At 36.2% G+C, this 17732-nt stretch overlaps 1 protein-coding gene across 1 annotated transcript in view; it reads left to right on the top strand.

The window, feature by feature from the left end:
* The window catches only part of MARCHF11 (membrane associated ring-CH-type finger 11), a 28124-nt gene extending 12322 nt beyond the window's left edge, over positions 1–15802 (top strand). The window contains exons 3-4 of the mRNA XM_080578371.1: positions 7913–8105; positions 15143–15802. Of these exons, the coding sequence (XP_080434497.1) occupies positions 7913–8105; positions 15143–15465 (516 nt within the window). The 3' untranslated portion in view covers positions 15466–15802. The remainder of the gene's footprint in view (positions 1–7912; positions 8106–15142) is intronic.
* The last annotated feature ends 1930 nt before the right edge of the window (positions 15803–17732 follow it).

Here is a 17732-nt window from a genome sequence, read left to right as displayed (position 1 = left end):
ATCATCCTGCCTTTTAGCCCTCACCCAAGATACACATATCTTGCTTGGGGATTAGGCAAGACAACAACCTTACCTCTGAACTAAGTATATGTTTCTTTCATCTTGCCCTCAAAATCTGAAGTTTCCTTGTTTTATATCTCACAAGGAAGCACTTGAAAACAGGATTGTGTCTTCCCTTATGATGCATCTTCCAGATTTTCTGAGGTCACATGAAAATTCTCATCCTATTCTGTGAATTAGTTTTGGTTAGGACCAAAAGGCCCAAGGCCAATATTTGTACTCAGATGTTTTCTTGTGAGGTACCCTTCACTACTGAAACACATCATTGCCATATAGCAATAGGAAGAAGACTGCACAATAAAGGTACTGCAGATCCTGTGCCTAATTAAGGAGTTGCTTTGTGCCAGAAATATTGTGAAGGGCCTGATTCTCAGCTGTGAATAATGTTTCTGTAAGATGCAAAGGAATCCAGTGACAATAGATAAGGATGATATGGATTGATATTGATATGGATTCAGTCAGATTAGCAGCAAATAGTAGAAAGTAGTCAAATGCTGTGTACTTTAAACAAAACAACTTCTTAAACATGCTTTTCCAATTGATTTCAATTGTACCTCTATGTTTTTTGGCTCCATCATCTAATCATCATTGTGTGTTCGGCCTAGATTGGAAAAATACATTAATGCATTAATATAATACTATATTATTATACTATAAGGTAGACTAGAAGACATCAAAAATGGTCAAGAGCAGATGATCCCTCTGTACACTGACAGGTGATCAGGGTGTTTTCGTGAGAGAGGCTTGTTCTGTCCCTCCGTGCTGAGCAATTTTTTACAGACGTTTGGAGTTGCGTGATATTATCCTCATGGTCAGCATATTTTTTCCTGTTAAAAGTATTCAGTAGTTTTAGCTCAACAGGTTTAGAGAGAAGGAAAATGCATCTCCAGAACCCTTTTTGATACTGTCATTTTGTGTCCAAGGAGAAATAGATTTCCAGGATTTCCAGGCTTCTGGGCACTCAGAAATCTGAGGTGCATCCAGTGGAAGGGCAGATGTTCTATTCAATCAGGTATATGCAATAAGCCAACATTTCTAGGAGCTATCAGCTTCTAAGGACTACCAGCTAAATTGCATGTATGCTGCATGGATGGACTGTACCTCCGCAGTGAAGGCTATGCTTTCATAATGTCCCAAGTAAAGTACCAGTATAGCTTTCCAAGCAGACTGAGAAATTACATGCCAAATTATCTGTATTCACGATCTGTCTGATACATAAAAAGAAAATATAATGGAAATTATGACTAGAGGCACTTTGTCTTAATAATTTATCAAAATAGGTAAGCATTAAAGGTGAACAGCAATTTTTGTGGCACCAGTTGTTTTTAAAAAGGACATAAAAATAGAAGCCTATGGCCAAAAATGGCATTTCAAATGTTTGCGTGTATGTGCCTATGCATTTTCTATCCAGGTTGGTCAATAGCTTGACAATATCTCTGCATATTAAATCACGCAGATTGTGTTCTGTGTGTACTGCAAAACACATTAGAAAAATTAATTATCTGATCATCTAGACTACTAGCAGGAACAGGCACTTTAAAAACGGTTTATTGGACCTAAATCACTGAGTACTTTTGCTTAAGTTTTATTCATAAACAGATTGCAAATCCTGTTATGCATAATGAATGACTGTTTAAGAACTTGTTCCTGTCAAAGCTATCAGATTCTAGCAGCCAGAGCAAGTAGACCAATCTATAACGACTTTTTGAAGTCTTATAATTAATACATCTTTGGGTAAACCATACTATGTTATAATAGGTCACCATCAGGTTTGTTCACTGCCAGCTATTTTTAATTAATTTTATATTAAATGCACCTTCCAGACTGACTAGAAGGAATGAGAGTCTACTGTGAGCAGATTCCATAATAAAATGCGGTTGTAATCCCCAACAGTTCTTCAATTTAAGCAATTTTTTTGGATTACAGACTGAGGCAGTTGAAGCATGTGCACATTTCCTTTTGTTACCTTTGCTACTGTGATTGCAACCGTACAGCATATCTGGAAGAGATAGAGTAGATAGCTGGCAGCAATCATGTCAAACTGACACATCCACATCTAGTAGAGATTAGGAGTATCTTCAGAGTCTTAAAAAAAAATAAAATTGTCTCAGACCAGACCAGTTCCTCTAGTGTACTTCTATATTTTATTTAGCATTACACCAACATGATAAGGTTGATCATGAACAAGTGTTCACATGTATGCTACTTCTTACTACGTTTTTAAAGGAGATACATTTTTATAATGACTTTTTATTTGTTCTGGACCTAGAACCTTAGTAGTCACATTGATTTCTGGATTGATATGTATTTAAAGAAAGTGTATGTGGCCTGTTGCTTATGATGACATGCTTGAAAAACTGATCACCTAACTGAGTCACAAATTTAAAAAGTGGTAAAGGCATACATTTGCAAAAGATGTTGTTACCCCTAAGAAACATGGGATAATCCTTATTTGTCTTCATAGAATCACAGAGTAGTTTTGACTGGAAGGGACCTTAAAGATTATCTTGTTCCAACCCCCCTGCCATAAGCATCAACACCTTCCACTAGATCAGGTTGCTCAAGGCCCCATTCAGCCTGGCCTTGAACACTTCCAGGGATGTCTTTTGTCTCATCATCTGCTGCCGGTCTTCCTGAGTTGGTACTACACCAACTCAGTAGGAGAGCTATGCTCTGTCATCTAATGTGGGGAGTGATAAGCAATTTTCATATGTTCTTTATTAAGGATGTAAGAAAACCTGTAGTTTCACTGCAGGCATTTTTCCTATAAAGTACACTAAGTGCAATTTCATTCTTAATCAGTGCTTTTAAGATCACATTGCTGTCACATGTTTTATAATAATCAATGGGCTTTAACAAGGCATCATTAAAAAAAATGTTAATATTGATTTATCACAAAGACAACAAATCTTTGAATATTGTGTCCATCTTTATCTTAGTAGGGAGCATATATAACATATATATATGTAAGGAGCATATATGCATATAATGCATATAACTGTATTAACTTTATTTTTTAACAGCCTTTCAAAGCAGTATATTTCTTTCAACTTCTGGAAGTCTCTACCTCAAAAAAAAAAAAAAAAAAAAAAGAAATTATGCAGTAATTCTCCTTGACAGAGCACTTAGAAGAAAAGGGGAAAAAAGGTTTAGGGGGTCAGAAACAAAACTATAGGGTGCCATTAGTGTATCAGACTTCTGAATGACTCATGAAAGGAAGAGCAATGGTAAATAAAATATTAAAAGTAAAACATAATAAAGTGTCAGTAAAAGTGAAAGTTTAGGACGTTCTAAAGGGACAAAAAAACAACGTTGTATTAAAATCAGAAGCATGACTTCTATCTTGTTTATGAAAACACCATCTTCAAGGAAAATTTTCTTTACTGTATATTAAGGTAAAAAAAAAGTGTTCTTTTAATGGGCAAGAGGAATGGTGTGGTACATTGTAACATTACAGATATGGTGGGAAGGAGCATGAAATGGGATCCTATTTCACAGAAATGTAAAGGATTTTTTTTTATGAATCTGTCTTTGAAAAATTATTATTGTCATTGTTCAGATACAAAATATTTAAAGTTTTATTTTTTATGTTTAAGCAAAAATTTTATCACCATATTTATTGTACTTTATAGAGGCTGACACTGAAAGGCTGTATAGATCTTTTCTGATTGGGTCAAACTTAGATAAAAGAACTCTTACTGATTACAGAATGTATAGTCAGCAAACGACAAAAATGAATTAGGAAGTTATAATTCATAATGTTGAGCAATTAAGAGTTATAAGGCAAGTTATATGAAGAAAATGAGAAATACTTTTATGGAAATAATGGATTTAAATTCTGGCGTACTATTGATGACACAATTATTCAATTTGAAATGTTAAATAATTCGGACTGTTAAATTCTAAATGCAGTTTCTCAACATTAACTATCACTGATTTATTTTTACTACATTACTTTTGTGACCTCTTTATTGAAAGCAGTAATTTTAACACTAAAAGGTGACATGATTATAACAACATATAGCAGGGCATGCAGTAAGGTGAATGTAAGAAATCAAATAAAGCTTAAACGGCTTTTGGTACTATAAACAGAATCTGAGTCTTAGAAAAAGTCTTCTGTTCGTAAGTGTTTGTCAGAGTGTATATTCACACATATTAGCTAAACTTTGCATGAGAAATCGAACAGTAGAAAGCACTTTAATCACAACTTCTGTTCTTCAGTAATCTTGTCGTGAAATGCAATGCCACCAAACAATACAGTCCCATGTAATTCCTCTCATTGCCTGATGGCTAATATTGTCTATGTCTACTTAAAGACCTAAATCTTTTGTACTTATTTACATATGAATATCCTTGTAACTATAGAATACCTTCTTCACTACGTGAAAGATATGTCTGCCTCAGTCCGATCTGCTTGCTTTTTATAATTCATACCCAACTCAGGAAAAGTTAAGGGAAAAAAATGAAGGCATTTATTTCCCAAGAGACGGCCTCAGAATAAGTTTCTGAACCAAAATTGTTTGGGGGTCAGGGGGAAGGAAGTTTCAATTCTGGTAAGTTAGCCATTAGGAACACGCACAGTCTTGCCACTTGCACTAAGAAGGGACATACACACTAATCAAGGTCCCCAACTTGATCGCAAGTTAGAGTGTAACACCAATCCATCCCACTGTTACGGTGTTGGATTCTTATGATAGGCTGCCTAGCGCTAGGAGACGAGTTTTTTTAGTTTTAGTTTTAGGGTTTTTTTTTTTAGTTTACTCAACTTTTTTTTAGTTTAGTTTTAGTTTTGCATAAAACTCTCTGGACTTCTTGAATACCTTGTATCTTACACACACAATCGTTCTCCTTTTACTGTGGAATCTCACCAATTAGTTTAACTTACAGATTATACTAATAAGAACAATAGGAACATAACTTTTATAAAATATATAAATACTTGGTAACTGCTGACCTTCATATTGAGGAAGGTGGAGGAGTATAGTTTCTTTAGTACAGAAAAAAGGCAGCAGATACCACAAAGGACAAAGTGGCTGAGTAGTAGAAGAAAACATCCAAGTCCTTTTAGAGGTTCTTGGTATTTTTTTAAAAAAAACGTTCTTTGATTTTTAAAGGCAAAGTAGTTAGGAACTACAATCTCTGGAAGGCTTGTGCATTTTCTCAGTAACTGGGGTGGCTCACCTTCCTGGTTGGTAGCATGCTAATATGCTGAATCTTTGGAATTACTGAATTTATAGAGGTTGAGGGATTCAGTTACTTAGATTCTTGACAGACAATTCATCTGATCAGGAGAATAGCAAAATAACTAGAATACATTATTGAGAACATGCTAGGGTCATATCTATGTCTCTTAGGACTTTTCAAGGTCAAGATTTTCTATAAATAAAAAGTTTGGGAAAATCAACAGATGCCCTACTGAGATCCTTCTGAGACCTTTTCATGGGAAAAAAAAGTGGTAGGAGTGGTTGATTCTGGTTGGGAATGGGTGACAGGAATAGAAATTGCATGCCAGACAATACCAGAATAAAGAGTGGGCTTTATATCTAGACTGCACTCTGTTACTCATCCCGAATGTTTGGACTACTTTTCCTTCTGCTATCTTTGAAAAATAATTATGAGTAACCTAAGGAAAAAAATACAAAATTCAAAATAAGCTGAATTGAACTGAGCTCAGGAAGTTGCACTGTCAAAGATCTGCTATTTATTTTAGTGATAGAACTTTTTTTTTTCAGTTTATTGTCAGCTTCTCCCATGAATTTGACAGTTTAACATTTTACATAACAGTTAATACATAAAACTGAATTTTACTTCATGTAAATATACTTCAATTTCAGGCATTCTGAGCAAATATATTATGGGTTTGTCTCAAACTAATAATGAAAAAAAGATAGAGATTCATAACCAACAGCATTTTTGACAGTTTTCTGCCAGGTTACACTATGTGGCTTTAGCTGAGAAATGAAAAATAATTTTGTTGAACATACCCCTATGAGAGCTCTATGAATTTCAGTCCTGACATTTAAGTCCCATATACAAGTAATATCTGAGTCATGAGAAGCTCACTCCATTCTATCATGCATCAGTTGTAATTGACCTTCCTTGACCTTATTTAAAAAAAAAATAAATCCTAGCAAAGGAAATGAGTATCCATAGTTGCTCTACTGTAAAAAAAGATGTTATTGAATATGAATAGTCCCATTTCAACCTTTAAGTTTAATAAAATGGCTAGTATGTGTTTAATAAGTAAATTATAAATGGACAGTATTTCAAGATACATACTTCACAGATTGTTGTATGGCTATCTTTTTGTACTGTTATATTCAGAAGGCTGGAAGAAGAGAAGGTAAGCAGGACCAGATGTGCAAATTAGGCAACAGCTAAAAAAGTCGATGAGAAAAGCTGAAAGAAATGAAAGGGCAGAGGTACACATCGCTCACCCAGGCTCTTCGTAGTGGTACTTGATGGGAGAAAGAGAGCTTAAGTGGTGGGTCAGACTGGATATAAGAAAAAAGTTTTTTGACCTAAGGACAGTCAAGAAGTGGACCAGATTGCTCAGAGAAGTTCAGCTGTCTCCATACTTGGAGGTTTTTAAGCCCTGAGCAACCTGGGCTCACTGAGCATCACTGGCTGTGTGTTAAGCAGCAAGATGAACTAGAGACCTCTCACAGCCCATAGCAACTTGAATTATTCTAGCATCTTACAATCATACACTACTGGGTACCCAACTGCTGGTTAAAAAAGAAAGGTTTTATAAAATAGCAGAGAAATGAAAAATTATTACTAGATGGGAAAAGAGGTAATAAGTTAAGTAGCTCTTTCTCCACCTGCTCCCTATTGCAACCCTTGAAGTGGGCAGATACGTTCAAAATTAGGAACAAAAAATATGTCGGTCTAAAAACCCTACACTCTAGCTCTGGAATAGTTGATGGGTCTACAGTGTGGAGTCTACCAAACTAATTCAGACAAGGAATAGGCCAAGAAAGACCATACATAAAAAGGGGCAAGCTAGAATGCTTTTTTTGTTATGCTGTATTTTGCTCTAGTGACTCCTTGTTTTAACAAAATTTCATTTCTGTTCTTATGTTGACAGAATTCAGTAAGCATACTCTTTATATTTAAATCTTTTCACATCATAAATCCGAGTCACCTCACACACAGAGGATACAGCCCTCCCAGGAAAGACAGGCATAATTAAGGTGCACTGGAAAGAAATGTGCATGCTACCTAGATTCAGGGCTCTTCCTCAGACGTCACGTTGCCTACATACTAGGCTGGGGGTGTCTCTTTGTACTGTTAGCATGGGTTTTTGCTGAGAACCCCAGCTCCCTTGGTATGCCTGGAGATAGCCAGGAGCTTCTTTGATGAGCAGCAGGAAAGTGGAAAATGGCTTTAGACTTTGTGGGGAGTGGGATGGAAAGGAAAGGTGCCACTTTCAACTTGTTACGCTAACATAAAACCAACTTAAGGTTGTCTTCCCAACGTTGTTTTTATCCTGTTCATTAGCTTACAAATATGAAAGACTGAGTTCAATTTCTAGGAGTATTTTTTGTTTTGTTTTGTTTATGTGTTCAAAACAAAAATAAAACTAATAACTCTTCTGAAGTTCACAACTAGATGGTGATATTAGTGATGCTGGAGGGGATGGGGAAGCAACTATTAGTTTTACCTTAACTAAAAGTAAAATAGGTAGAAAAAAATATATAAAATGTCAGTGTCAAGAATATTAATAAAAATCTATGAAGATATGTATAAATTTAAAAATAACTTCTGATTTCAGGAAAAAAAGTGGCATTGAATGTACAATCAGAAAATAATAACATTTTTATCTTATACAACTTTGTTTCTCTTTTAGTGGCAAAGCATTACTATAACACTGGTTGAGAAAGTGCAGATGGTTGCTGTAATCCTAGGATCTCTGTTCTTAGTAGCAAGTGTGACTTGGCTTCTATGGTCAGCCTTCAGCCCCTATGCAGTATGGCAAAGAAAGGACATCCTTTTTCAAATCTGCTATGGAATGTATGGTTTTATGGATCTAGTGTGCATAGGTAAGCTCGAAAACTTTAAACAGCACAGACTGTGGTTTAAGACTGTGGCTATCTATTTTTCTAATTGGTCACTCTAATTGATCACTCCAGTTCTTTGCAGATTTATTCTCAGCTGGTGCCTTCAGCAAATATTGCTTTTTACAGTGTTACAAATACTGCAAAGAGAAAAGAACCAAAGACACTTTACTCTCAGATTGATCAAAGCATCTTAGTGGTGAGAACAGCATCAGGTTCAACTACTTGAAAATACAGACAGCTAGCAAAGTTCAGAAAGCTAAACAGGTGAAAATAACAATGACATTATTAAGAGAATTAGTAAAGTTATGTGCTATCAAGTCTTCTACTGATGCAACTTTTTATTAGATTGTACCACCATGAAGGACCGGAAAAGCCCATGAGGATGTCATCAAACTGTGTGTCCAAAATTAATTTGTATGGACTTACATAGGTTGCTGTGCTAGTAATAGAAAAGAATGAAGAAGACAGGCTTGAGTTCTATGTACGTCATAAAAACAGTTATGAAGCACATGATACTACTGACTATAATAACTTACTACACTATTAAAAAGTCTCACATCATTTAGCTTTAGCTAAAATGTTAGAAAGGAAAATACAATTTACTGGAAAGTATTTTGACCAGTTTTTAATTTTCTGATAATATACTTACCCAGAAATATTTAAATAGGAATCTTTCTAGTATTTTGTAAAACGACTTTGAACTGATTGCTGTAATAGCTACAATTAATTGCAGAGAGAGTTTAGTAACTTGGAGTAAACACTAAACCACATTCTTAGAACTGCAGTTCCAAGTAAATGCAGAAGTAAAATGCTATATGATGCTAGCTTTTAGATTTTGGAACAATAAAGGTTGATGTTATCTGATCTCTTATATGGGAATAATGAAGGAGGGGGCTGAATTCAACTCAGTAAGGCGCGAAGAGACAGAGCGATTCCTAAAATCAAGACTTTTGCTCCAACCATAAAGCCATATAATCTTTTATTGACACCATCTCATTACTGTAAGAATATTTATTTATATTTCAGCTGGATCACCATTTCTATTTGTTTTGTAATTTTTATGAGAAGCCCACTCTGGAATATTTCCTGACACAGACTTTCTTCTGTGAACCCAGATCTTCTCAGACAGAGAAACAAAGATAACGTTGGTCTGGACAGGTGCTCAACTTTTAATTTAAACAAACAAACAAAATTCAGTTACAGGTCCTCCTGCTATGTGCTGATTCTTGAATACTGTTTTTTTCCTGCTGAGCACTTAATTTCTGAGTTTTTTGTCTTTGTTAAAAAGAAAACAAAACTCCAAGTGTAGAGAAAATGTGCTTCAGGTATTCTAAGCTTTTCATTTATATGGAATTCTGTTTTTTCACATAGATTCCAATTTTCAAAATCTACTTTGGTATGCATCAGCCAATTGGAGTAACCAGTTATTTTAAATGATTTTCATGTCTTTCCGTTCCTTTGGTTATTAAAACACCTGAATCAAATCAATCTAAAAATCAGTTGGGAATGCCTGTGGATGAGAAGAAATATTACTGAATTTATCTACAGAAGTAAACTATAGTAAGGTGTGCCTTCAGTAGATTGCTACATGAGCTAGGTGGCTGCCCTTCTAGTCAGTCAGGCTCAAGACACCTCTGGCCAGGAAGCTACTGAGCTAGCATGTACCTCGTACAGCTGCGGAGCGTCTAGCTAACGGGCACCATGCAGGAACAAAGTGGATACATAGCTGTCTTCATCCACCAGATAAACTGACCTGCCTGTGAGGACCTAAATGCATCTTTTGCAGTCCTATCATAAAGAAATACATGCAAACTTTTACATCACTTCCACTGAAACTGACTATAAGTAAACATATTTGAACACTGGTTGTGTAATTATGAAGTTTAGTGCTGATATGACTTAACAGTTAACTATATATCTGGAAATTCAGAAAGCGGCAGTTTGGTAATTGTAAAATTCTGATAATTCAGATTCATTCAGCCTACTCAATCTGCAAATAATTTAAAGTAATCTGCATTCTGCAGGCTTGTAAAACCAAGAATTCTTGTAACTTTTGAAAATATTTATTAATATATTCAACTTTATCTTTTCATTTCATCAATAAATGACTTTAGACAGATAGTTTTAATTTAAAATCTTTGAATAAAGTTCTCTAATAGATTAATGTAATTATTATTCATGAATTATATAAAAAACACGACACTGTCAATTATGCTAATGACTTCCAAAAGGCATTAACATATGCTTTTACCATTGCACAATGCTTATGGCCAGACACAGTTCTTTCTATGTCCTCTGTTCTCATTTGTATTTAGTCATCCATGACATTCTCTCAGTTCAAGCTTAGTCTTACAAAGGACCTGCAATGAGTGGATATCTATACTCCCACTAGAATCTGTTTATTTCAATCAAAATCTGTGCATATATATGGATTTGCCTGTGCAGCACCCATTCCAAGACAAGTGAATGAGAGGTACAACCAAGATTTAGTCCGACTGCCTTCAGCTGCATCTCCTTATAGCTTTGCATTAACAATATTAATTTCTTGGTCATTTTTGAAATCTAAATAGCTCTATTTTTTGAATATATTTTGTTGTCATCATTTAAAAAGTAGTTTGCCCAAAGGTAATGACATATTCACAACCCTTTACACGATCAACTTTTTTTCTTAGCTTTTTTATTTTTCTCTGCCTCCCATTTATTCTTTTCCTCTCACCCTTTTTTAGCCTCGACCTTTTAATTAATGTTTTTCTCAGCCTTACGACCCTTTTCAGCCTTAAATCCTATTTCAGCATCCTCTTATTCTCAAAGTCCAACTTTATCAGCCCCATACACTTGATTTCTGCTTCTCAGAATCTACCTTTTTTTCAGCCTCCCACTCTGTTTCTCCCACTACTTTTCTTTTATCCTCCCACACTGCTTCAGTCTCCACTTTTTCTCACACTATGACTTTTTGCCTCCCAACGTTTTATGGCTTCCAATTATTCTCCTTTTGATCCTCCACTTTTTTTGAGTCTCCCATCCCTTTGGGTCCTCCCATCCCTTTTTGGCCTCCACTTTCTTTTTTCTTTTTCTCAGACTCCATTTTTTTGAGACTCTCAGCCAATTTCAGCCTCTACTTTTTTTTTTCACCCTCTCACCTCTCTTTGGCCTCCACTTTATTTTAGCTTCTGCTTTTTTTTTTTTTCACTATTAACTCTTTCTCAAGATTTATGTTTTCTTAATCCTGCCTTTTTTTTTCTCTGTTTCCCCAGCCTTTTTTGGCCTCCTAACGCTTTTTGCCCCCCCACCCTTTTTCAGCCTCCCAATTCTTTCTGTCCCCTCTCCCCTTTTATGCCTCCAACCACTTTTTGACCTCCATGTTTTTTAAACCTCTGCATTTTGTCAGCCTCCCATCGTTTTTTTTTTTTTTTTTTTTTTTAAATCTTAACATGTTCTGGGCTTCCCACCCCCCTCCATATTCCATTTTTTTCTCAGCATCTACGTTTTTGTCAACCTCCCACTCCTTTTTGGCCTCCAACCTTTTTCAGCCTCTCACCCTTTTTCAGCCTTCACTTTTTCTCAGCTTTAGTTTTTTTGTTTGGCCTTCACTCCTGTTTTGTTCTCCTACTCCTTATTGGCCTCCCACTCCTTTTCTGCTTCCACTTTTTCTCGGACTACTTTTCTTTGGCCAATGAAACAGTCCTCTTTCAAGCCCTCTTTCAAGCCTCTTTCTCCCTGACTGCCCCAAATACCTTGCAACACGTGTGTAACTAACTCACTTAGTTGTAAATATGTACAGGCAGAAGTTCTTTGTAATTAATATATTTTTAGAGCAGGTGTTTAACGTTTTAACCAATTTATTGCTTTTTTTTTTCTCATCTGTGGACTCTGGCATTTTTGTCCAATGGTTGAAGTTATTTCTCAAGTGTTTTTTATTCCCCAGTAAAAGTTTTTTATGCTTCTGGGAGTACCATTTCTAAAACACTGTAAGAGAAATTAGTGTGATAACTAAAACAACATAAAAACCTAATGCCACCCTGAACAAAGCTGTGCCCTTCTTATACAGACATTCAGTATGAAAAAGCTCAAGTGTTCTTGTGACTTGGGATATGAAACCCTTTGGACAGAACAAAAGGAAGAATTTCATAGTACTTTGCAATAAAAGAACAAAAATGATGTCCCTGTAATCCTGTTGTCTGGCTCCCATCACAGTCACTACATTTTAGAAATAAATTGTGGAGGTAAAGCCTTCTTAGAGCCTTAGCACATTTTGCTAGGTCCCTCATCCCACAGACTCTGTCCCTTGTAGATGTTACTTGGACAGAACATCAGAACAGCTAACAGCGCTGAATTCTAACACTTCCTCTTAGGAACGTATAGGTCAAACAAGGTATTCTGCTGATCTGTAATTTTTTCCTCTAGGACTGTACAAATACGTCCTCTGTGCTATTGAAACCATGGTATTTGGAACAAGTTAGTATAATTCAAGGATGTATCATTTTTTTCTCTTCTACCCCATTCATTGTTGTGGAACTCTTAAGAAAAAGATTCTTTGCCAGTATCTTACACCTTCACTTTAGTGACTAACTGCACATATTCTGAGCATCAGAACTTCTCTGTAACTGGAAAATCACATCCAGCATTTAAACCTTACCCAGATTTCCTCTTGTTTATGCTCTCAGAACTTTTAGTGCAGAGTTTTTTTTGTTTTTGTTTTCCCCTGAAAGTATCTTTCAAAAGAGATAAACAAGTCCTGGCATTCTTTTGCCTCTTCGACATAAGCCTGTTTGAATATGTAGTTTTATCAGATAGGAAAGTAAGTTTTTGAAGAGACAAGTTATGAAAGCGGTTTTTTTCCACCTTCAGCATTGCCAAATCTGACAGCTTTGTTTCAATCCTTGCAATATTTGCTCCTTTGTTACTTGGCTTTTTTAGAGCATATGTGAACAACAGCTTCCATTTTAAAGGCAATTTCTCTTCTTTACCATTGTTGAGAAAAATCTGAAAATATAATTTCAGTAAATCCTGAAAAACTCAAAAACAGAAAAAAAGTTCTTAAAGAAACAGACCTGTGACTTTTCTGTCGTAATTCTGGGGCGATACTTCTTAATCTTTAAGTGTCTCAATGATCCTTCCTCAACTGCTTCCTTCTGTGTTCTGAAATACATTGTTTGGATTCCAGGGCAGAGTAGGCAGGTATCTGAAATCTTTAGATTGGGGTAAATAGGTTCTCTCAATTTTGCTTCATCACAATCTTGAGAAAGATTGGACTGAAAAATAGTATGATCTAGGGACAGGTAGGGGGAAGCTACAGTTATGCTCTTATCATTCCATAGGAAATCGATCAGGAAAAAAAAAAAAAAAAGAATCTTTGTCACAGCAATAAAACCATGGCTTATTTGGTTTGCAGATTTTGTATGTGATCAAATGTCATTTAGCCTGTATCAGATGCTTCAATGACTTCTAGGCGACTTGAAAGGCTTGGAGGACTACTACATCTGAAATCACATCCTTCTGCATCTTTGTGTTTATCCATCTTTCAATGTAATGCTCTTTAAAAAGGTATTAGGCTAGGCACTGCAAATCATTGCACTTGAATCTGCAGTTTGCTCTTCATATACATTTTTTTATCACCCTTTCTGCTTGTGTCATCTTTCTTTGAATGGCTCTTTTCGTGTATCAGTTAGCCCCACTGAGAGACTCAGATGCTTAAATCACGATTTTGTTGTGTAGGAACAGGTAATATAAAATCTCTTGTGATAAAGAACTGTAGCCTGTGGCACCACAGATGATAATAAAGATTTCGCAACATATAGGAAAATTTTAGGCAGAAAACACTCTGGACAATTAATTTATAAATGTGTTTGGGTAGGCAGACTGCTCTCCTCTCAAAGCAGAGAGTCAGAGTGAGCATATGACATTGCTCAGAACCATACACATTGCCAGGCCTGCTGAGGAACAGAGGAAAAAACCAGTAAGGCTGAAGCTCCATGAATTTCCTGAGTAAATCCATATTTAAATCACTTATGCACAAATAATGTGCATATAAATATAAAAAAAAAGTAAAAATATATGCATACCTATGAAAAAATTAAGAATTTCATTTAAGTAAGCAAATTGCTTGCATGCTTACAGTACGTATTAGCTACACGGAAGCTCAGAAGCAGATTGGTCTATTTAGGACTCCAGATAAATTATATTTTCCTTGAAAGGACCTTCTAAAAGAATTCCTGGATCTCAACAAAAAGGGTGATTCTTGATTTTTGTCTACTGAATTTTGAAGCAAAAGAAGAATGCCCATCATCCTTGCCATGTTCATCATTGTTAATCATAACATGTAATTTCTTCTTGCTCTACTGAAGCAAGAAAGTCATTACTCTTGCAGCTGTTCAAGGTTGTTGTAACTGTTCCATGTTCCCAAATTGAAATAAGACTGTGAAAACAGTTACATTTGTTTGTACTGAATTCTAAAAAACACTGTTGAACAAATGTAAGACTATTACGGAAGGTCTGACTTAAAGATCTACTTAAATGGGTAAAAATATCAATAAATAGGATTTACTGTGAACAAGGATAACACCAGCATAAACAATCAATTTACAAATCTGCTGGTCAGGTTGATTTGTATTGGTTTACTTAAATCTAGATATATTTTTCAGTTAGGCACGCTCAGATAATTCCAGTATTGGTCATGTTGAGCTTCCATTCAAAATAATTTTATTTCCTAATTATAATGACTGGGAAGTTTGTGTAAATTTTGGATTTTGGTTAAGTATATAATGGAAGGGTTTAAAATCGCTATAAATATACAAGGACACTAAATACATGCATGCTCCCTTCCCTAATCTTAAACACATTAATATTATACTGCATATGTATAATTTATTTGAATTATGAGAGTTACAAGCAATTTAATGGATTCTGGCAGTTGCCAGATTCATTACAACATGGTATTATGAAGTTACAGCTTTATTTGTTCTCAAAATGATATGCAGTGACATTTTGTAAAAACTAATGCTTTCTTTTCTTAATTTCAGGACTTATTGTACATGAAGGTGCATCTGTTTATCGAGTGTTTAAGCGCTGGAGGGCTGTGAATCTACACTGGGATGTGTTAAATTATGATAAAGCTACAGATATAGAAGAGAGCAATCGAGGAGAATCCTCAGCAGGAAGGACATTGTGGTTACCGCTGACTGCATTTAGAAACAGAAATTTAGTTCACCCAACACAGTTAACCTCACCAAGATTTCAGTGTGGCTACGTATTGTTACATCTATTCAACCGCATGAGGCCTCAGGAAGATTCATCAGAGGATAATGGCTCTGGGGAAGTAGTGATGAGAGTGACCTCAGTGTAATGATTACACTCACTGTGCTACACAGATAAGGATAATGTGTCCTGATGTTACAGGGCTTTGGAATGTAGCTACAATGAATGGTGAAACCATTAACACTTGAAAAAAAAATACACATTTTTTAAAAAACTTAATGCTTTTTATATGATCAGCTAAATCACAAATACATTTTTTCTGAAAAAAACAACAACAAACCCTCTTGCTTTTTATATAGTCTGGTTTATTAAATCTTTTGTCACTTTGTTACCTGAGGTGTATATGATACAGTTTAGCTCTTAGGTCTTTGAATGCTGAAGAAAGTCATTTTTAAGTAAAATATATATATATATATATATTTAAATGTATTTTCTTAAATTCTGGCTTTAACGCACTATTGTTATTTTTCCCACTTTCATGAGGATTAAACTGAACAACCTCCTTTCAAAAAGGAAAAAAAATATTGACAGAAGTCAAGCATGCTTTTTTTTAAATGCCTTTGTTTTGTTTCAGTTCAGGTTGATGAAAGTAAGTAAGGGATATACTGTCCCATGCTGTTAAGTGGGAGGTCCAGCAGGTGTTCTAAAAACATTAGGGAAGATGTATACGCTTCTTTTAGCTCTCCCACAGGGATGTTGATATCAGACACGAGTGTGACACAGACACGGGAAGAGTCTTGCATTTCCTCTCAAGACTCCAAGATCTGCAGACTGCTGGAGCTGTGCCTGTGCACAGACATAAATAACACTGTCTTCCAAGCAGCGGTGCTGCATTCAGCAGCCTGTGAGCTTCCAGTAGTGTTCTAATGACAGGACATTGTCCACCCATATTCTTTAAAATAAAGAGGAGATTGCAACTTTGCACTGCAACTGCTGAAATAATAAATCCTAACTGAAAATGAAGTAGAATAAATGTAGAGCCTTAATTTTGCCAGGTAACAAAAGAGGATATTAAAAATAAATCAGTATTCATTTTTATCATGATAGCTAATCAGTGCCATGGAGTTTGCTTCTGTTTCTGTCTCATGGCAGAAATTCTAATATCATTCAATCAAGTAGAAATTTAAATAATTTCCAAGTGAATAATTAAGTTTACTGAAGATCAACAACCCTGGCTTGCTTGCAACAGTTTGTGGTGGGTTGATGCTGGGTGGCCGCCCTCTCACTGCCCCTCTTCTGTATGATGGGGAGAAAATAAGGTGGGACATACTCGTGGGTCGAGACAGGGAGATCACTTTCCCGTTACCATCACGGGAAAAACAGACTCAACTTGGGGAAAAATAATTGCTTTTATTGCCAACTAAGTAGAGTTGCAAGGTAAGAAACAAAGCTAAAAACTAAAACACCATCCACCCGCCCACCTGTCCTTCCCAGCCCCAGCTGCACCCCTCCATCCTCCACTCCTCTGCCTCCTCACTCCTATGCAGGGCAGGGGGCTGGGGCCAGCACTCGCAGCCCCTCTCAGCCTCTCCCTTCCCCAGGCCGTCCCCGAGGCGAGGCGCCGCCATCTTGGCTGCTGGGCCCAGCTGTGACCTGTGGCGGGGCCGGCACGGGGCAGCACGACCATGGGCACTGCTGGGCTCCCACAGCTCATACAAAGTTAAATGTTTTTGTGTTCCAAAATATATTGTAACCAATGGGTGACTAGTTCTAGACATATCTTGTGCAGTACCTGGACTATTGTGCCTGGAAAATTCCTTTTCAGGGATCAACAGGGTGGTGCTGGAATCGGTGTCAGCCTTGCCTTTGTAAGATGCCCACATACCAAGACCAGACACAGGACGCTTCTGCAACTACACTTGAAAGGGAGATAGAAAATAAACACTGGAGTGAAGAGCTCTTTATTTATTCATAAACATTTAGCTGACGGACTCTACAGAGGGCCCAGCATTCTGCATTAGTCTCACAAGCTCAAATTTACTGAATCTACAGATGAGTTACTTCTCTTTCAACAGTTAAAGTGAAAAGAAGTATATCAGCTGTGATCAGCCAAATGGTATCTCAACAAAAGCCGTTTAATATCCTCCATGACAGATTACCAACATTCAACTGGTAATCTCATTGAGAATGAAAACTATGAGAATTCCCTTCCATAGTAGCTTTCAAAAATTTCCCAAAGGAGGAATTTGTGGAGAAACAAGAGAAGCTATGACTGGGGAAGCTTGCTGTATCACCAGAAATTAATTATTCTTAATTACCACTTAAATAATGTCCTATTTCCCGGAAGGACTACAATTCCACATGACCAAGTAGAAATCAGAGTATCTCAAAAGCACTTTTAGTACAAGGCAAATA

This window comes from Anser brachyrhynchus (assembly GCF_964034855.1).
Source record: "Anser brachyrhynchus genome assembly, chromosome: 2".
Taxonomy (NCBI): Eukaryota; Metazoa; Chordata; class Aves; order Anseriformes; family Anatidae; genus Anser; species Anser brachyrhynchus.
Note: the sequence above shows the minus strand (reverse complement) of the source record. Positions and strands in the feature narration are given on the sequence as shown.